The sequence below is a fragment of the Cherax quadricarinatus genome, chromosome 51, assembly GCF_038502225.1.
Source record: "Cherax quadricarinatus isolate ZL_2023a chromosome 51, ASM3850222v1, whole genome shotgun sequence".
NCBI lineage: Eukaryota > Metazoa > Arthropoda > Malacostraca > Decapoda > Parastacidae > Cherax > Cherax quadricarinatus.
Genome location: NC_091342.1, coordinates 21,723,742 through 21,746,241, shown reverse-complemented (window position 1 = coordinate 21,746,241; position 22,500 = coordinate 21,723,742). Strand labels below are relative to the sequence as shown.

The window sequence follows — 22,500 nt, the reverse complement described above, 5'->3', positions numbered from 1 at the left end:
TATGGTCACCCCAAGGTCTTTCTCCCTGAGTGAGGTCTGTAGTCTTTGTCCACCTAGCCTATACTCTGTCTGCGGTCTTCTTTGCCCCTCCCCAATCTTCATGACTTTGCATTTGGCTGGATTGAATTCGAGAAGCCAGTTACTGGACCACATGTCCAGCCTCTCCAGGTCTCTTTGCAGTCCTGCCTCATCCTTGTCCGATTTAATTCTTCTCATCAACTTCACGTCATCTGCGAACAGGGACACTTCAGAGTCTATTCCTTCCATCATGTCGTTCACATATATCAAAAATAGCACTGGTCCTAGAACTGACCCCTGTGGGACCCCGCTCGTAACAGGCTCCCACTGTGATACCTCTTCACGTACCATGACTCGTTGCTGCCTCCCTGTCAGGTATTCCCTTATCCATTGCAGTGCCCTTCCTTTTACGTGTGCCTGATCCTCCAGCTTCTGCACTAATCTCTTGTGGGGAACTGTGTCAAAGGCCTTCCTGCAGTCTAGGAAAACGCAATCTACCCAACCCTCTCTCTCGTGTCTTACTTCTGTTACCTTGTCATAAAACTCCAGGAGGTTTGTGATACAAGATTTGCCTTCCATGAACCCATGCTGGTTTTCATTTATAATCTTGTTCCTTTCCAGGTGTTCGACCACTCTCCTCCTGATAATCTTCTCCATGACTTTGCACACAATACATGTCAGAGACACAGGTCTGTAGTTTAGTGCCTCGTTTCTGTTTCCTTTCTTAAATATGGGGACTACATTAGCTGTCTTCCATTTCTCAGGTAGTTGCCCAGTTTCAAGGGATGTGTTGAAGATTGTGGTTAGAGGCACACACAGCATCTCTGCTCCTTCTCTAAGGACCCATGGGGAGATGTTGTCCGGTCCCATCGCCTTTGAGGTGTCAAGGTCACTTAAGAGCTTCTTCACCTCCTCCTCAGTTGTTCGTATGTCATCCAACACTTGTTGGTATATTCCCTCTTGATGTTCCCTTCTGTCCTGTCTTTCCACAGCCCTTCCTGTCTCTACTGTAAAAACTTCCTTAAATCTCCTGTTCAGCTCCTCACATACCTCCTGATCATTTCTTCTGAGTTCTCCACCTTCTGTCCTTAATCTGATCACCTGGTCTTTGACTGTTGTCTTCCTCCTGATGTGGCTATACAACAGTTTCGGGTCAGTCTTGATTCTCGATGCTATGTCATTTTCATACTGTCGCTGGGCATCCCTCCTTACCTGTGCGTACTCATTCCTGGCTCTGCGACTGATCTCCCTATTTTCGTGTGTTCTCTGCCTTCTGTACTTTTTCCATTCTCTATTGCACTTTGTTTTTGCCTCCTTACACCGTCGGGTGAACCAGGGGCTCGTTCTGGTCTTCCCGTTGTTACTGTTGCCCTTGGGAATGAACCTTTCCACTGCCTCCTTGCATTTTGTTGCTACATATTCCATCATTTCATTTACTGGCTTTCCTGCCAGTTCTCTGTCCCACTGGACCTCCCGCAGGAAGTTCTTCAACCCTATGTAGTCCCCTCTTTTATAGTCAGGCTTTTCCCATTCTACTCCTGTTATTCTCTCCACTTGCAGCTCTACTATGTATTCAAAGCACAGAACCACGTGGTCGCTAGCTCCCAGGGGACTCTCATACTTGATGTCCTCAATGTCTGAGCTGCCCAGGGTGAACACAAGGTCCAATCTTGCTGGTTCATCCTCCCCTCTCACTCTGGTAGTGTCCTTAACATGTTGGTGCATGAGGTTTTCCAGCACCACGTCCAACATCCTGGCTCTCCATGTTTCGGGACCCCCATGTGGCTCCAGGTTTTCCCAGTCAATCTCCCTGTGGTTGAAATCACCCATAACCAGCAACTTTGCTCTGCTGGAGTGAGCTCTTCTTGCCACCTCAGCAAGAGTGAGTGAGTGTGAGTGTGAGTGTGAGTGTGAGTGTGTGTGTGTGTGTGTGTGTGTGTGTGTGTGTGTGTGTGTGTGTGTGTGTGTGTGTGTGTGTGTGTGTGTGTGTGTGTGTACGGTGATGAATTTGTACTTTTCCTTTTGTAGTTGGACTGTCAGTGCATCCAGCAAACACAACACTTATATCACCAAAATGTCAATTTACATAAGACTCATATATATTTAGATCATCTGCCTAATAACACAGTTTAATAAGTGCCCTCCACGAAGTACATGTAAGACTTTCTGAAGAAACACTAGAAAGCTGAAACTAAGGATGATTTTGTGTCTTTCCACATGTAGCCTTCATTGTGGAGAACTGGGGGACTGGGTGCTAGCTCATACTCAAAGAACTCCTTTAGTTCTTCAGGACTCCTTTTCATGCAATAATAGTTGAACAGTTACTGAATATTTACTGAACACCCTTTCCTCTGGCTTGCACAGCAGGTATGGCTACTGCCAAAAGTTTCACTCATTATTCTTGGGATCCTAGATCTGCAGATGTTTTCCCAAGAAGTGTTTCAAAGTTGGTTTTCCTTTTTCAACTACCAGATCCCGTGTCACACTGACATTCCCTTTAACACCGGAAGAAGGATTTACAAGGTCCTCAGCTACCTCAAAAGGATTGTCTTGTCTCAACCAATTAACCAGTGCCTCTTTATGTTTGTGGCAACTTATTTTTTTTCCTTGTGACATTTTCAGTAAAACATCTTTGTGTCTCTGGGATCATATTAGAAGCTTATTCTTCCATTATTGCAAAAGAAGAATAGCTGTCCAAATCATGCACCTTAGCTCATATGTCATCACATATAACTGCAGCAGCAGCAGCCACAATCCTTAGTTTCTTGGCTTTAGGATTCAGTTTTCTCTCAAGAGTACTAATTATGTGTCTGATATTTCTCAACAGTACTTTTCAAGGTAAAAATGCACAAATTGTTTGGTAACACTGAGCAGCATACACTGGCCTTGTAATTTTTAATATTAAATTCTTCCCATTACTTTAAAAAAAAAATTCTCTTCACCTCCAGAGAGATCTCTTATGATGTTCTTGATATCTTCAAGACTATACTGGCATCAACATCATTTTCATCTAAGAAAAAGAGAGAGAGAGAGAGAGACTTGAACAGACTAGCACAACCCTATGCCTTCCCGTCTTGTGACAGTCCAAATGAAGTCAGTCTTAGTGATAGTAAGCTTCAGTGGCAATAAAATCCTAAGATGTACTAAGTCAACATTTGACTTTGTTTCTTCAATCATCTTCATGTTACCTTTGATGAGTTTCAAGTCTCACTACTCTGTTGGTTACAATAGCTGCTGATAGATTCACACATTCCATATATTGTGCCACTGAATACATTACAATGTCTGTTTGTTAGTAGTTTTGTATTTGGTGGTCCTGCTTCTGCACAGATTAAAAAAAAAAATTTAGTCATATGCTGTAACTCCTGATCTAAAATGTACTGTAGATGTACCTGACTGATCTTCATTACATGTTCTCTTACTTGACTTGATATTTTGTTTAGAAGTGTAAGTTTTCCTGCCACTGATGTGGACATGCAATTGGCTCCATCTTAAGAGCATCAAGCATTTGTCATCTTTCTGCTCCAAAATGGTATTAATTGAAATGTTCAGTTCAATTGTGACTTTAACCCCTTAACTGTCTAAATGCAGATCTATGTTGTAACCACTAGCAACTTAAACGTAGATCAACGCTTCACTTTTCCTGCCTCCAAATTTTGCATTATTGGCCCAAGATGCCTGGTCAGCATAGAATGGGTCTTAACACTCAGTGTGCACAGTATTCAAAAACTCTGGGACCAATTAGTACCTTGTGGGAGCACCAGTTCAATTGAGCGCCAGCTAGAGCAAACAGCACGGCAAACATCAGGGATTCACTGATGTCAAGTCATATTAACACTCCCCTTTTAAGAGGAAAGTGATGTTGACCCCAAGTTTAGTGGCTTTGAGGTGGATGTGGCCACAAATAGTCGAGGAAATATCTAAAGCCTCGATAATAACCCATGTGGAACATTTGTGCAACATCCTTGCACTTTTGGTACCACTGCTAGTGTCATCCTGCCAGAATGTCCTATAACCTATGCTCTAAGTAAAGAGAAACAATTCTGGAATGTGTAATACGTGTTCGGCAGGCTAGTTAGCTGGCTGAATGGCTGGGTGGCTGGCTGATTGGCTGTCTCTTTCTCCATCTGTCTGTCTGTATCTAGCTCTGTCTGTCTGTCTGTATCTATGTCTATCTCTGCCTCTATCTCTGCTTCTGCCTCTGTCTCTATCTCTGTCTTTGTCTATCTCTGTCTTTGTCTATCTCTGTCTTTGTCTATCTCTGTATCTGTCTATCTCTGTCTCTGTCTATCTCTGTCTCTGTCTCTATCTATCTCTGTCTCTGTCTCTGTCTATCTCTGTCTCTGTCTATCTCTGTCTCTGTCTATCTCTGTCTATCTCTGTCTCTGTCTACCTATGTCTCTGTCTACCTATGTCTATCTCTGTCTCTGTCTATCTCTGTCTATCTCTGTCTCTGTCTACCTATGTCTCTGTCTACCTATGTCTATCTCTGCCTCTGTCTATCTCTGTCACTGTCTCACAGGCACACATAAATACAATTATACATAGTCTAAATTACCTAGGACAACCCCAAAAATCCAGACTAAGTGTTATGCTGTGCTTGTAGATATAATGCATAATAAGCATGACTGGCAAGTGATATGCATCTTCACTTGTTCAGAAATCAAACATGACTACTCTGCATCAGTATGCTGAGGTCAGTGGTCAGTACGCTGAGGTCAATGGTCACATGTGGTCATACCTGCCTAAGCTCTTGGGAGTTAGCGTGGGCTGTTACCAAGCACCATGGCTTGTTGTAGTGTTTTAGAATCTCAGGTTCAAGTGTTGAAGAAGGAGATTCTACTTCTTCAGGAGGAAAATAGGAGGCTGAAGCTTCGCATAGATGAGTTTGGGAGCGAGTGTGAGAAGGATATAGCCGGTAAGGAGGAAATGGTCACCAGCAGTGATAGTGGCAGCCACTTTAAGTGGCAAGTGGTTCACAGTTCAGGAAGAAGGAAGATGAGGAGAGTTAATAGAGAAGATGTGAAGGTAGGAAATCGATTCTCTGATCTCCAAGACGAGTGTACTTCAGTGGTTAGTGAGGTTGAAGGTACCGCTGATTCCACTGCTAATCAAGGTAAGAATATTTTAATAGTAGGCAATTCTCAGGTAAGATATATGGACCATGCATTTTGTAACAGAGACAGAAAAGTCAGACAGTGTGTGTGTGTCTTCCTGGAGCTGGTGTTGGTGACATAGTCAGCAAGTTGGATAATATTATGGCAGGTAATGGGAACAAGCCCATTATCTGTCTTAGTGCTGGGGGTAATGACATTGGGAAGGGCAGGAGAGAGGAGCTGCTGGATAAGTGCAGGTCAGCCATAGAAGTAGTTAGGTCTAAGGGAGGGATCCCAGTCACATGTAGCATCTTGCCTAGAAAGGGGGTGGGCAATGAATGGATGTCTAGGGCAATTGGTCAGATCACTGACAGTGATAAGGATATGTGTGAAATTCTCAATACCTACTTCCTCTCAGTATTCACCCAGGAAAATACTAGCGATATTCCTGAAATAATAGATTATGTAGAACAGGATGATGATAAACTATGCTCGATTGCGGTAACTAGTGACATGGTCCTCAGACAAATAGAGAAACTAAAACCTAACAAATCCCCAGGTCCTGATGAACTGTTTGCAAGGGTGTTAAAGGAATGTAAAGAGGAACTTAGCATACCTTTGGCTAATCTTTTTAACATATCACTACAAACTGGCATAGTGCCTGATAAGTAGAAAATGGCAAATGTAATACCTATTTACAAGGCAGGTGACAGGCCCATGGCTTCGAACTATAGACCAATAAGCCTTACCTCCATAGTGGGAAAATTTATGGAATCAATAATTGCCGAAGCAATTCGTAGCCATCTTGATAGGTACAAATTGATTAATGAATCTCAACACGGTTTTACAAAGGGGCATTCCTGTCTTATGAATTTACTAACTTTTTTCACTAAGGTGTTTGAGGAGGTAGATCATGGTAATGAATATATTGAGTATATGGACTTCAGTAAGGCTTTCGATAGAGTTCCACACCAGAGGCCATTGAGGAAACTTAAGGCACACAGAATAGGAGGAGAAATTTTTTCCTGGGTAGAGGCATGGTTGACAAATAGGCAGCAGAGAGTTTGCATAAATGGGGAGAAATCAGAATAGGGGCACGTCATAAGCGGTGTTCCTCAGGAGTCAGTGTTGGGCCCGTTGTTGTTCACAATTTACATAAACGACATAGATGAGGGAATAAATAGCGACATACGCAAATTTCCTGATGACACCAAAATAGGCCGTCCAATTCATTCTAATGACGACACTAGAGCACTCCAGGATGATTTGAATAGACTGATGCAATGGTCGGAGAAGTGGCAGATGCAGTTTAATATTGACAAATGCAAAGTTCTAAATGTTGGACAGGTAAATAACCATGCTACATATTAAGTAAATAATGTAGATCTTAATACTACTGATTGTGAAAAGGATTTAGAAGTTCTGGTTAGCAGTAATCTAAAACCAAGACAACAGTACATTCATGTTCGCAATAAAACTAACAGAATTCTTGGCTTCATATCTAGAAATATAAATAATAGAAGTCCTCAGGTTGTTCTTCAACTCTATATATCCTTGGTTAGGCCTCATTTAGACTATGCTGCTTAGTTTTGGTCACCATATTACAGAATGGATATAAATGCTCTGGAAAATGTACAGAGGAGGATGACAAAAATGATCCCATGTATCAGAAATCTTCCTTATGAGGATAGACTGAGGGCCCTGAATCTGCACTCTCTCTCGAGGTGAATAAATGGAAAACAGGAATAAATAAAGGGGATGTAAATAGCGTGCTGAAAATTTCGAGCTAAGACAGGACTCGCAGCAATGGTTTCAAGTTGGAAAAATTCAGATTCAGGAAGGATATAGGAAAGCACTGGTTTGGTAATAGAGTTGTGGATGAGTGGAACAAACTCCCGAGTACAGTTATTCAGGCTAAAACGTTGTGTAGTTTTAAAAATAGGTTAGATAAATACATGAGTGGGTGTGGGTGGGTGTGAGTTGGACCTGACTAGCTTGTGCTGCTGGGTCTGGTGCAGTGCTCCATCCTTGAGTGGAGGTGACCAGATTGGGTGGGTCATTGGGCTAAGCCGGGGAGGGTGGGTCACTGGGTTAATCCGGGGGGGAGGACATGGACCTGCTCCGCATGGGTCAGTAGGCCTGTTGCAGTGTTCCTTATTTCTTATGTTCTTATCTCTGCATCGTGTGTAATACCTGTTGGTTAACGAGTCGCTCTCTCTGAGACAGAAAGAGAGACAATCAGAGACAGAAAGAGAGACAATCAGAGACAGAAAGAGAGACAATCAGACAGACAGAAAGACAGATAAGCAGAGACAGAGATGAACAGAGAGCTAGACAGACAGACATGTTCATGTGTAACAGTGAGAAGAATAGCAAGGCAGTGACAGTCGTCTTGCACCATGCTTCAAGGAGTTTCATATATACTCCTGCATGTCCAAAACATTGCTGGGACCTATAAATACCATGTATTTATTTTTAGACAATAATGTGTGACTAAGGTAGATGAAAATGTTCACCTGTCACTGTGTTTGTGACTGGGTACTATTTCAGTACCTAATGTTAGTGTCAGAACAAAGATTGGCACTGAAATCACAAGAACTACTACAAATTGTAATTATCAGAACATAAAAATTATATAAATTAAAAAAAAATTAAAAAATATATATATGCAACATTTCTGCAAGTGGCAGCTCTTCATCTTGCCGTCAGGTGAGCGACAAGCGCCGACTTTGCGACCTTATATCTCCGTAAGTACTAATTTTTTTTTTAGATTATTACATGTACAAAAAACTCCTCTTTATTAATTTTTTTTTTTAAATACAGTAGGGTCCCGCTTTTCGGCGTTTCGCCTTATGGCGTTCCACTAATACGGCCATCTCAAATTATGACCAAAACTTTCTATACAGCAAGCGGTCTTTCAAATATGGCGTGCACCACCCAGTTTGTTTACATTCTCCATGAGAACATCTATTATGTAATAATAATCAATCTTGGGCACATTAAATGTCTAATTTTATGCTAATATAAACATTTTCATTAATCCATCTATGACATTTTCTTCAAAATTATATAAGAAACACATTACATAGCATATAAACATGCTGTTTATATGCTATGGACGTGTGGTTGCTGTTTGGAGAGAAAACATTATGTAATACTACTAATAATAATCACTCTTGGGCACATTAAATGTCTTATTTTATGTTAATATAGACATTTTCATTAATCCATCTATTATATTTCTTCAAAATTATATAAGAAACTTGTTACATAACATATAAACATTTTATGTTCATATACTACGGAGGTGTGGTAGCCGGGCAGAGGGAAAACATTACGTCACTCTCCTTAATACATAACGCTTTTGTTTACAATTCTCGGCTTGAATTATTCATTACTTCTCCCTTTGTTTATGATGGTATCTAAAGGTAGTTGTTAGAAATGATTAAACTCAGTGAACATGGTATGTCGATGGTAATAATATGGCTCCGGGCTACATTAAATATCATGTAGCTATGTAGGTAGGTGTAGGTATATAGTCCAGGTGGACTACATACCCACAGTATTATTATAACTGACAATTATACGTATGTGTACCTGTACCTAAGTAAACTTGCACACTGTGCTGGCATGCAGGTACACATTAAAATCACTAAGAGTGTCTTATTAGTCTTGAAGATGCCATATTAACCCCTTGACTGTTGCAACCCCAAATCCTGAGGTGTCTCCTGGTGTTGCAAAATTTCCGAAAAAAAAAATTATTTTTTCTTATGAAATGATAGAGAGTCTTTCCCCGATTGTAATGACACCAAAAGAACAAAATCTGATGGAAAACTGACGGAATTACGCTCTTGTAAAGTTAGCGACCTCGGCGATATTTACGAATCGGCAATTTCACCCACTTTGAGCCCTATTTTCGGCTAATTCCATTGTTCCAGTCAACCAAACTCATAGCTATTTCTTTAGAGCTCCATTTTTTCTATCGACTGAGTACTAGAAACTGCCCATTTACCAATTTCAACTACTCAATAACGTGGTCAGAAATTTGTAATTTGGCCAATTTCACGCAAATTAAAAAGTACGACAATTTCAAAATAGGGTCCAGAATGAACAATGCAGACATTCCTGGCACTAAAGTAACATTTTCTTTGTTCATCAGTCATGTCTCCAGGCCCCTCTGATATTACTCTTGCTTTCTAATTTGAATTTTTATTCAAACAAAAAGTAGTAGATTTACTGTTATGCAGACTACTGCAATATTATAATAATTGTATAAATAATGTCAACCCATTCGTGACTGCATATTAGAAAGGCTACTTGGACATTTATTGGAAAATGACATCATTTGTTTACTTTTGAACATTGGCAAAAATCAAACATTTCCCCTACTTTGAGCTCCATTTCAAGGTTCTTTTCCTAGTAAAACCAATCAAAATCGCATCTATTTCTAAAATATGTTTTCCATTCTATCAAATGAAACCAAGAAAACGAAAATACAACCACAAATACTATACGAAAATACAACACAAATTCGACATTTTAATCCAAAAAAAAAAGAAAAAAGTAATTTTTTTTCTCTCATTATGCACTGCAGCATGCTGCAGGATTTTTTTTTATATGGTGCACACTGACCACACAGACCCATTCTCTCACATGTGGGCCTACCAGCTTTCTCCTGCTTGATTTGAAGCCGCTAGAATTTTTGAGTATATATATGTACGTCAAATATGGTGGCTCGTAAGACGTATATATATGACCGAAACAGTCAAAAGGTTAACCTGTAAACGGTCCAAACGTATATATACGTTTTTACCGCTAGTGCCCCAAACGTATATATACGTTTTATGTGTCCTACATTTAACGTTGCCACAATAAGCCTGAGTCGCCTAGACATGTGAGAATGGGCGTGAGCACTCACTGTGCACCATATTAAAATAATTGGGGATGCCTGGGTACCATATGCTCTTTTTTCCTATTAAAAACAATTTTTTTTTCTCAAAAAAGTTGGGGCAGTACGGTAGTGAACGTATATATATGTTTGGACCGTTTACGAGTTAAGTACGTATTGAACTAATTTAATGTTAGGCTTTACTGCCTTAAGAAAAATATAATCTTTTATTTGGGAAGATAACATTTTTAAAAAATCCCAACACAAAAGAGACATTTAATTCCAGGGTCTTCGACAATTTGAGGATTAACGTAAAGAAAAATTTGATCTGCAAATAAAAGCCTGATGGTAAATTCTAAATTTCCAGGACATATTTCCTTACCTGTTTAGGAACTGTACCAATGTCTGTGAAAATGGTTTGCCAGTATGCCCACAAAAACAGTCCCAGCAACACATGGTACACAATTAGATAAAAACCTGAAAGGCAAAAAGATACATTAAGTAAGTTTACAAAGAATTTCATTTTAACACTGGCCATCTCCCACCAATGTAGGGTGACCCAAAAGAAGAAGAAATACATTCACCATTTTTCATTCTATCTCTGTCTTGCCAGATATATACTACTTATATCACAATTCAGATGGCTGTCCTTACTGCAACATCCTCACTCCTCTAGAGTGCAGGCACTGGATTTCCCATTATGTTACAGTGGTCTCCAGAATGGGTAATATCCTGTCGATTAGCAATTTGGATATAGTTTAACTTTTGGATTTCTGATGGACAGTGTTACTGACAGCAATTAGGGCAGCCTCTATACACCATCAACAAATTCTCTTCCTTAATGACTAATCTAACCTCCTGGGTTACCCCTACCCTTTCTTCCAATCCCAATTTATATACCCTCTTAATCATCCCATTCTACTGCATCCTTTCTAAATGTTCAAACCACATCAATACCCCCTAAGCCCTCTTAACTCTTCATACCTTATATTGCTTTAATTTAATAAAGTTTCAATTCCTGATGACCTTACCATCATGTGATTAAAGTCATGTGACTGAAGTCAAGAGGCTAATTTAAAAACAGCAGGATATGAGCACAAGTATCCATTGGCATTTTTCCAGGTAGAGGACCAAGGGTTTCTACAGAACGGGTCAAGGATTTCCAGAGCAAGGCAAGGGGATAAACAAACCATCAATATGGTTGCTTTTTTACCCCTGACATGAAGAAGCAACTGTCTTTTCCCCTTACCCCTCATCCCATCCCCCCAATCCCTCCAGCAGATGCCAAAGAGAAGACAGTCCTCTCTCATATTTGTCATAAGAGGCAGCTGGACTTTTTCCTAGTTCAACAGATCGTGTCTTGTTGAATATTTTCATACTATACATAAGTACATTTTATCCAAAATAGCTTAGAAAAAGCTTGTACATTTCTTAAAATTTTTATATCAAACAAAAAGGAACTCATCACACCTTCACCAAACTACATTTGGTTTGTATTTTTATTATTAACACACTGGCCATCTCCCACCAAGGCAGGGTGTCCTGAAAAAGAAAAACTTTCATCATCATTCACTCCATCATTGTCTTGCCAGAAGGGTGCTTACTCTACAGTTATAAAACTGCACCCCTCCTTCAGAGTGCAGGCACTGTATGTACTTTCCATCTCCAGGACTCAAATCTGGCCTGCCAGTTTCCCTGAATAATTTAACCCTTAAACGGTCCAAACAGATTGACGTTCAAATTCGTATTGCTACAAAAATACAGTGGACCCCCGCATAACGATTACCTCCGAATGCGACCAATTATGTAAGTGTATTTATGTAAGTGCGTTTGTACATGTATGTTTGGGGGTCTGAAATGGACTAATCTACTTCACAATATTCCTTATGGGAACAAATTCGGTCAGTACTGGCACCTGAACATACTTCTGGAGTGAAAAAATATTGTTAACCAGGGGTCCACTGTAAATCTACTTTTTTTTTACATATTTTCAAATATAACAAAAAAAAATGTAGATAAAAGTTTTTTTATGCATTTTCAAATGTAAAACAAAAAAGAAGATCTACATTTTTTTACATACTTTCAGAAGTTGAAAAAACGTATATATACGTTTGGACCATTTATTTTTTTTATTTTTTTTTTTAATCACACTGGCCTATTTCCACCAAGGCAGGGTGGCCCGAAAAAGAAAAACTTTCACCATCATTCACTCCATCACTGTCTTGCCAGAAGGGTGCTTTACACTACAGTTTTTAAACTGCAACATTAACACCCCTCCTTCAGAGTGCAGGCACTGTACTTCCCATCTCCAGGACTCAAGTCCGGCCTGATGGTTTCCCTGAACCCCTTCATAAATGTTACTTTGCTCACACTCCAACAGCATGTCAAGTATTAAAAACCATTTGTCTCCATTCACTCCTATCAAACACGCTCACGCATGCCTGCTGGAAGTCCAAGCCCCTCGCACACAAAACCTCCTTTACCCCCTCCCTCCAACCTTTCCTAGGCCGACCCCTACCCCGCCTTCCTTCCACTACAGACTGATACACTCTTGAAGTCACTCTGTTTCGATCCATTCTCTCTACATGTCCGAACCACCTCAACAACCCTTCCTCAGCCCTCTGGACAACAGTTTTGGTAATCCCACACCTCCTCCTAACTTCCAAACTACGAATTCTCTGCATTATATTCACACCACACATTGCCCTCAGACATACATTCCCCTCTTTGCCTCCAAGGACAAAGTTCTTTGTCTCCACAGACTCCTAAGTGCACCACTCACCCTTTTCCCCTCATCAATTCTATGATTCACCTCATCTTTCATAGACCCATCCGCTGACACGTCCACTCCCATATCTGAATACATTCACCTCCTCCATACTCTCTCCCTCCAATCTGATATCCAATCTTTCATCACCTAATCTTTTTGTTATCCTCATTACCTTACTCTTTCCTGTATTCACTTTTAATTTTCTTCTTTTGCACACCCTACCAAATTCATCCACCAATCTCTGCAGCTTCTCTTCAGAATCTCCCAAGAGCACAGTGTCATCAGCAAAGCCAATCAGTGCCAATAAAATCCCAAGCTCAGATACCCCACCAAATGACTACCTCACTGGCAACTACCCGAACACACTGTTCCTAGCTCCGACTAACCCATACGAAGTCTCCCTTATTATCAACGCACTGAAAAACAAGGCAGGAGATTTAAATACCTTACCACCCTTTATATACAAAAAAGCGTCACAAGTACTATCACCAATCATTGGAACACTCTTTAACAAATCCATTGAATCCTCCACCTTCCCTACAGTTCTCAAAATAGCAAGGGTCACCCCGATCCATAAAGGAGGAGACCAAACAGAGTTGAATAACTATAGGCCAATATCCAATTTACACCCTCTCTCAAAAATCTTCGAAAAATTAATTCATAAACGAATCTACTCCTACCTCATCTCCCAAAACATTCTCAACCCCTGCCAATTTGGATTCAGGCCTAATAAAAATACTAATGATGCTATTATACACATGCTAGAACATATATACACTGCAATAGATAAAAAAGAAGTCCCACTGGGGATCTTCATTGACTTACGTAAAGCTTTTGATACAGTTGACCATGACTTGCTCCACGTAAAATTGTCACACTATGGTATTAGAGGGCACTCCCTCAACTACCTCAAGTCTTACCTCAGCAACAGAAGCCAATATGTGTACGCAAATGGGGCAAGCTCTTCCGCACAACCAATTACAGTTGGTGTCCCACAGGGAAGTGTCCTTGGCCCTCTTCTCTTTCTCCTATACATAAATGACCTACCAAATGCTTCGCAATTACTCAAACCCACACTTTTTGCAGATGACACTACATACGTCTTCTCTCACCCGAGCCCAGTCACGCTAGCCAATACTGTAAACACCGAATTACAGAAAATATCTACCTGGATGAGGACTAACAAACTTACACTAAACATTGACAAAACCTACTTCATTCAGTTTGGTAACAGAGCTACAGATGTACCTCTTAACATAACGATAAACGGATCACCTATCAAAAAGCTAACAGAGGGAAAATTCTTAGGAATCCACCTCGATAATAGACTCAAATTTCATACACATATACAACAAATTTCTAAGAAAATTTCCAAGACTGTAGGCATACTATCGAAGATACGGTACTATGTTCCACAGTCAGCCCTCCTGGCCCTTTATCACTCTCTTATTTACCCCTATCTCACCTATGGAATTTGTACATGGGGCTCAACAACAGTTAACCATCTCAGACCACTAATTACCCAACAAAAGGCTGCAGTTAGAATGATAACAAATTCTCACTACAGGCAACACACTCCACCAATATTCAAAACACTCAACCTACTCACCATACAAAACATCCATACATATTATTGCACCTATTACATACATAGAACACTTAACTCTGATATTAACCCTCCCCTCAAACATCTCCTTGCCAACCTCAACAGAACACATGGCCATAACACAAGGCACAGATCACTCTTTTATGTTCCTCGTGTCCATCTCACGCCATGCAAAAACTCAATGCACATAAAAGGCCCTAAAATCTGGAATTCATTACCTGTAAATATAAAAGAAACACTACCTGTTTATAAATTCAAGTCTCTTCTCAAAGATCACTTACTCACTCAAAACCAAATAAATACTGAATAACTGAACCTTATAAATTGTATATCCAAAATGTTACTCACAATTATATCACATAAATGTTAAACCTAGGACCCAATCTAACTTTGTTATTTTTTTAAATACACTACCTAACAGAATACTCCATTCTACTGAATGAACAGCAATGCATGCAACCATATGACCTGTCTTTGTAATACTCATTTTTTTTTTTTTTTTTTTTTTTTTCAACAAGTCGGCCGTCTCCCACCGAGGCAGGGTGACCCAAAAAAAGAAAGAAAATCCCCAAAAAGAAAATACTTTCATCATCATTCAACACTTTCACCACACTCGCACATTATCACTGTTTTTGCAGAGGTGCTCAGAATACAACAGTCTAGAAGCATACACATATAAAGATACACAACATATCCCTCCAAACTGCCAATATCCCAAACCCCTCCTTTAAAGTGCAGGCATTGTACTTCCCATTTCCAGAACTCAAGTCCGACTATATGAAAATAACCGGTTTCCCTGAATCCCTTCACTAAATATTACCCTGCTCACACTCCAACAGATCGTCAGGTCCCAAGTACCATTCGTCTCCATTCACTCCTATCTAACACGCTCACGCACGCTTGCTGGAAGTCCAAGCCCCTTACCCACAAAACCTCCTTTAGTAGGTTGGTAGACAGCAACCACCCAGGGAGGTACTACCGTCCTGCCAAGTGAGTGTAAAACGAAGCCTGTGATTGTTTTACATGATGGTAGGATTGCTGATGTCTTTTGTCTGTCTCATAAATATGCAAGATTACAGGTATGTCTTGCTACTTCTACTTACACTTAGGTCACACTACACATACATGTACACATTTATTTATACACACTCACCTGAGTTTTCTTTGATTTTATTTTAATAGTTCTTGGTCTTATTAATTTTCCTTTTATATCCATGGGGAAGTGGAATAAGAATCTTTCCTCCGTAAGCCATGCGTGTTGTAAAAGTCAACTAAAATGCCGGGAACAATGGGCTAGTAACCCCTTTTCCTGTAAAGATTACTAAAAAGAATAAGAAGAAGAAAATTGTCAAAGTGGGAAGTCTGAATACTCATTTGTGCTTTATAGATATCTGTTTACAATAATGTCTTATCACTGATTTCATCATTGCTTAGTTAATCTTAAGTTAATTTTAAGCCAGCCCGTAATGCTATGCATATAAGTGGCTTTGGCATGCTGCTCTTACCTGTATTTTTTTTGTAACTCTGTATGTATGCTAAAATTTCTAAATAAATAAATAAATAAATAAAGAGCAACTGTGACAACTCCCACTTTATGTGTGATTCTTTATCTTTTAACTCCACGCCTCTTGCCATGACCCTCGCATTTACTTCTCTTACAACCCCATCTATAAATATATTAAACAACCACGGTGACATCACACATCCTTGTCTAAGGCCTACTTTTACTGGGAAATAATTTCCCTCTTTCCTACATATTCTAATTTAAGGGTTAATAAATGTTACATTGCTCACACTCCGACAGCACGTCAAGTCCTAAAACCATTTGTGTCCATTCGCTCCTAACACGCTCACCCATGCTTGCTGAAATTCCAATTTCTCACACACAAAACCTTCTTTGCTCCCTTCCTCCCCTTTCCTAGGCTGACCCCTACCCCGCCTTCCCTCCACTACAGATCTATACACACTCAAAGTCATTCTACACATGTATTTTGTTCCATCCTCTCTACATGTCTGAACCACTGCAACAACCCCTCCTCAGCCCACTGGTAATCCTGCACCTCTTCCTAATTTCCAAACTACAAATTCTCTGTATTATATTCACACTACACATTGTCCTCAGACATGACATCTCCAATGCCTGCAGCCTTCTCTTTGTTGCAACATTCACCACCCATGCTTCACACCCATGTAAGAGTGCTGGTATAACTATACATACTCTCATACATTCCCCTCTTTGCTTCGATGGACAAAGTTCTTCATCTCCAGAGACTCCTAAGTGCACCACTCACTTTTTTCCACTCATCAATTCTATGATTCACCTCATCTTTCATAAACCCATCTGCTGACACGTCCACTCCTAAATATCTGAATACATTCACCTCCTCCGTACTCTCTCCCTCCAATCTGATATCCAATCTTTCGTTACCAAAATTTTTTTTTAGTTAACCTCATCACCTTACTCTTTCCAATGTTCACTTTTAATTTCATTCTTTTACATACCCTACCACGCTCATCCACCAACCTTTGCAACTTCTCTTCAGAATCTCCCAAAAGCAGTGTCATCAGCAAAGAGCAACTGTGACAATTCCCACTGTGTGTTAGATTATTCATCTTTTAACCCCACACCTCTTACCAACACTCGAGCCTTCACTTCTCTTACAACCCCATCTATAAATATACTGAGCAACCATGGTGACATCACACATCCTTGTCTAAGGCCTACTTTTACAAGGAAATAATCTCCCTCTCTCCTACATACTCTAACCAGAGCCTCACTATCCTCGTATATACTCTTCACTGCTTTCAGTAACTTACCTCCTAGAAATAGGAGGTAGGCATATATCAGGTGTATATCAGGTTTCTGTGTTATTTAAATTGTTTATTATGTCATATTAGATGAACTGTGACTGATAAATAAACCATAGAGTTGATATTAGGGTTATTTTGTCATGCCTCCCGAGAGCAGGAATTCAGCTGGAATGAATTTATTTCATTTCAATTAATTTAAGAGGAAAATTGACCCATCATACAAACAAGTCCACGGAACGGATTAAATTTGTAAGTCGAGGTTCCACTGTAGTTGTTTATATCTTGCCCTCCTCCTTTAGTTTATAAACCTTCACCTCTCTCTTAATTGCTGTTTCTATTTTCCTTGTATCCCAACTACCTTTTACTCTCACTGTAGCTACAACTAAAAAGTGATGATATATCTGTGGCCCCTCTATAAACATGTACATCCTGCCGTCTACCCAACAGTCCTTTATCTACCACTATGTAGTCCAACAAACTACTGTCATTATGCCCTACATCATATCTTGTATACTTATTCATTCTCTTTTTCTTAAAATATGTATTACCTATAACCAAACCCCTTTTTATATGAAGTTCAATCAAATGTTCCCCATTATCAAATATACCTGGCACCTCAAACTTACCAACCACAACCCTCTCTAAATGCTTCTCCTGCTTTAGCATTTAGGTCCCTACCACAATTACTCTTTCACTTATTATGACCCACTTTTTTGCATCTGACCCTTATTTTAATCCACATAATCATTTAATTTATACATTTATATTCCCTCTTCTCCTTCCATAACTGATCCTTCAACATTATTGCTACCCCTTCCTTAGCTCTAACTCTCTCAGTCACTCCTGACTTAATCCTATTTATTTTTCCCCACTGAAACTCACCTACCCCCTTCAGCTTTGTTTCACCTAGAGCTAGGACATCCAACTTCTTTTCATTCATAACCCATCACACCTCCACCAAACTACATTTAGTTATGTACATTATATTTTTAAAAAATATTATTTGACCTACATCATCTTGTGTTGGAGGTGCAGGAATCAGCTTAGTTTTAGAAAGAATAAAGTGAACACCCTTCTTATACAACACAGTAGACTTTTGTTTTGATGGTTGCTCCTAAGCATGCTTTTACCTACATTCTGGCAATGATGAAAATTTTGCTTAAAAATAATGAATTTAGAGAAGTACATAAAGTGCCAAAATCAAAGCCATAACTATAAATCCACCTTGCTGGTAAGACACAATGTACTGATCAAAGTATTTATTAATTTATTACGAAAACATTTTGCCACCAGTCGCTTCTTCAGTCCTAATACAGCAGGACCCTCGTATCTGTGGGGGATATGTACCAAGGACCTGCCATGGATACCAAAACTGTGGATAGTAGTAAACCTTATATATAAGTCCTATATATACCTATTATTAAGTTTAATTGATAAATTATTCACAGTAAGTGGAGAATTATCACTTTTTCACTGATGGGAAGCAATTCACGGTTTCTCTTAGGCTTTGAAGAACTGCACCTTCCCTAATTTTGCGTTCTGCAGCCATTATTATGCAAAATTTAGAGGTATTTTTGGGCCACAGTAAACCATGGATACCGAGTCAGTGGATATGGGTGTTCTACTGTACACCTAACCCTCAAAGTGCTGTGGGGATAAAAATAATAACCTACCTAATGATCCGCTAAAAAAAAAAAAAAAAAAAAAACTTCTGACACTGAAGATATTATTTCTCTGGTGGTAATAAAGAACTGAAATACAACAATGCTTATATAATTATGCAATTGCAAAGTTGGTATTTTTTGCACTCATCATGGCAACATTGGGTTCTACTGTTTGTGTAATAATGTAGTGATTTTTAAACTTTTTTCTTCAAGATACAGTATTTTTTGCTCTTTTCTCACTAATACTGAATAGAACTACAGGAAGCTCTCCACATTCGCAAGGGTCAGGGGATAAAAACCTCGCAAATCTTGAAAATTTGTGAATGTTTGGTGTACAAATATGAAGTAGGAAAATATAATAATACTGTACTGCAGCGTTCACAAATTTTTTGATGCGCACATATATTGTAGGGAAATATAATAATAGCATTTACATAGCCTAACAATACTGCTTCTTTAACCTACTGAACCACGAACAATCATAAAACACATGAAAACATAACATAAAACATATGAAAACTGGGCGGCTAGGCATTCGCGAATGTTCGAAGCTCGCGAAAGTAGAACTCACAAAAGTGGAGGGCTAGCTGTATAATCTTCATGGATAGTGGCAGTCATTTTCAGTTTACATGAAAAAAAAAACACTGCTTAAAAAATTACATATATTATTTGCATCCTATTTATTTACTAATATGTACTGTTTGTATGGTCTATTATACATTTACACTGTTTACAGGCACTGGTCATGTGCTTAAAACTTTTGCAGTGAGTCTTTGAAATATGGCATCATGTACAATGGTAAACTAAAAGCAACATGTGGTTTCTCACAATGCACTTGACAGGATGCAATTTTTCTCAATGGTGCACATCTATTGCACACACCCAGTCTTTGTTGTGCAGGCCACAAATACACACACATTGCTAGCACTTTAAGAGTTAAAACATTCAGATCTCTAAATCACATTAGAGATTATAATATCAAGAATAAAAAGCTTGCAAGTTCTGATGCCTATAGATCAAGTGCATGCGTGCATACACGTGCGTGTGTGTGTACTCACCTATTTGTGGTTGCAGGGGTCGAGTCACAGCTCCTGGCCCCGCCTCTTCGCTGATTGCTACTAGGTCCTCTCTCTCCCTGCCCCATGAGCTCTATCATACCTCGCCTTAAAACTATGTATGGTTCCCGCCTCCACTACTTCACTTTCTAGGCTATTCCACGGCCTGACTACTCTATGACTGAAGAAATACTTCCTAACATCCCTTTGATTCATCTGAGTCTTCAACTTCCAATTGTGACCTCTTGTGTCTGTGTCCCTTCTCTGGAACATCCCGTCTTTGTCCACCTTGTCTATTCCACGCAGTATTTTATATGTCGTTATCATGTCTCCCCTGACCCTCCTGTCCTCCAGTGTCGTCAGGCCGATTTCCCTCAACCTTTCTTCGTAGGACAATCCCCGTAGCTCTGGGACTAGTCTTGTTGCAAACCTTTGCACTTTCTCTAATTTCTTGACGTGCTTGACTAGGTGTGGATTCCAAACTGGTGCTGCATACTCCAGTATGGGCCTGACGTAAATGGTATACAGAGTCTTAAACGAATCCTTACTGAGGTATCGGAACGCTATCCGTAGGTTTGCCAGGCGCCCGTATGCTGCAGCAGTTATCTGATTGATGTGCGCCTCAGGAGATATGCTCGGTGTTATACTCACCCCCAGATCTTTTTCCTTGAGTGAGGTTTGCAGTCTTTGGCCATCTAAACTATATTGTGTCTGTGGTCTTCTTTGCCCTTCCCCAATCTTCATGACTTTGCATTTGGCAGGGTTAAATTCAAGGAGCCAGTTGCTGGACCAGGCTTGTAGCCTGTCCAGGTCTCTTTGTAGTCCTGCCTGATCCTCATCCGATTTTATTCTTCTCATTAACTTCGCATCATCTGCAAACAAGGACACCTCTGAGTCTATCCCTTCCGTTATGTCGTTCACATATATCAAGAACAGCACAGGTCCTAGGACTGACCCCTGTGGAACCCCGCTTGTCACAGGCGCCCACTCTGACACCTCGTCGCGTACCATGACTCGTTGTTGCCTCCCTGTCAGATATTCTCTGATCCATTGCAGTGCCTTTCCTGTTACGTGTGCCTGATCCTCTAGCTTTTGCAGTAAGCTCTTGTGAGGAACTGTGTCGAAGGCCTTCTTGCAGTCCAAAAATATGCAGTCGATCCACCCCTCTCTCTCTTGTCTTACTTCTGTCACCTTGTCATAAAACTCTAATAGGTTTGTGACACAGGATTTTCCTTCCCTGAAACCGTGCTGGTTGTCAATTATACACTTGTTTCTTTCCAGGTGCCCCACCACTCTCCTCCTGATGATCTTCTCCATGACCTTGCATACTATACACGTTAGTGATACAGGTCTGTAGTTTAGTGCCTCATGTCTGTCTCCCTTTTTAAAAATTGGGACTACATTTGCCATTTTCCATACCTCAGGGAGTTGCCCAGTTTCAAATGATATGTTGAAGATCTTTGTTAATGGCTCACACAATATCTCTGCTCCCTCTTTAAGGACCCATGGAGAGATGTTGTCTGGTCCCACCACCTTTGAGGTGTCAAGTTCACATAGCAACTTCTTCACCTCCTCCTTGGTTATATGTACCTCATCCAGCACTTGCTGGTGTGCCCCCCTGTTCTGATTTCCTGGAGTCCTACTGGTTTCCACTGTAAATACCTCTTTAAATCTTGTGTTGAGCTCCTGACATACCTCTTGGTCGTTTCTTGTGAATTCCCCATCACCCTTCCTCAGTCTGATTACCTGGTCCTTGACTGTTGTTTTCCTCCTGATGTGGCTGTACAACAGCTTCGGGTCAGTCTTTACTTTTGATGCTATGTCATTTTCATATTGTCTCTGAGCCTCCCTTCTTATCTGTGCATATTCGTTTCTGGCTCTTCGGCTGATTTCTTTATTTTCCTGAGTTCTCTGTCTTCTGTACCTTTTCCATTCTCTAGTACACCTAGTTTTTGCCTCCCTACACCTTTGGGTGAACCAAGGACTCGTTCTGTTCTTCCCCTTATTTCTGTTTCCCTTGGGAACAAACCTCTCCTCTGCCTCCTTGCATTTTGTTGCTACATAGTCCATCATTTCTTGTACTGGTTTTCCTGTCAGTTCCCTCTCCCACTGAATGTCTTGAAGGAAGTTCCTCATGCCTGAGTAGTTCCCCCTTTTGTAGTTTGGTTTTTCCCAGCCTATTCCTGCTACTCTCTCCACTTGGAGCTCAACTATGTAGTCGAAGCACAGAACCACATGATCACTAGATCCCAGGGGCCTTTCATACATGATACCCTCGATGTCCGAACTACTTATGGTGAATGCAAGGTCCAGCCTTGCTGGTTCATCCTCTCCTCTCTCTCTGGTAGTGTCTCTAACATGTTGATGCATGAGGTTCTCCAGTACCACATCCATCATCTTGGCTCTCCATGTTTCGGGACCCCCATGGGGCTCCAGGTTTTCCCAGTCAATCTCCTTGTGATTGAAATCACCCATAACTAGTAACTTTGCTCCCCCCATGTGTGCTCTCCTGGCCACCTCGGCTAGTGTGTCGATCATTGCTCTGTTGCTCTCATCATATTCTTCTCTTGGCCTCCTGCAGTTCTGTGGTGG

At 40.3% G+C, this 22,500-nt stretch overlaps 1 protein-coding gene across 5 annotated transcripts in view; it reads right to left on the bottom strand.

The window, feature by feature from the left end:
- Positions 1 to 22,500, bottom strand: part of LOC128694636 (palmitoyltransferase ZDHHC20-A) — a 294,832-nt gene that overhangs the window by 222,240 nt on the left and 50,092 nt on the right. For all 5 annotated transcript variants that reach the window (XM_070095949.1, XM_070095948.1, XM_070095952.1 and 2 more), the window contains exon 5: positions 10,385 to 10,479. In XM_070095949.1, coding sequence (XP_069952050.1) covers positions 10,385 to 10,479 — 95 coding nt within the window. The remainder of the gene's footprint in view (positions 1 to 10,384; positions 10,480 to 22,500) is intronic.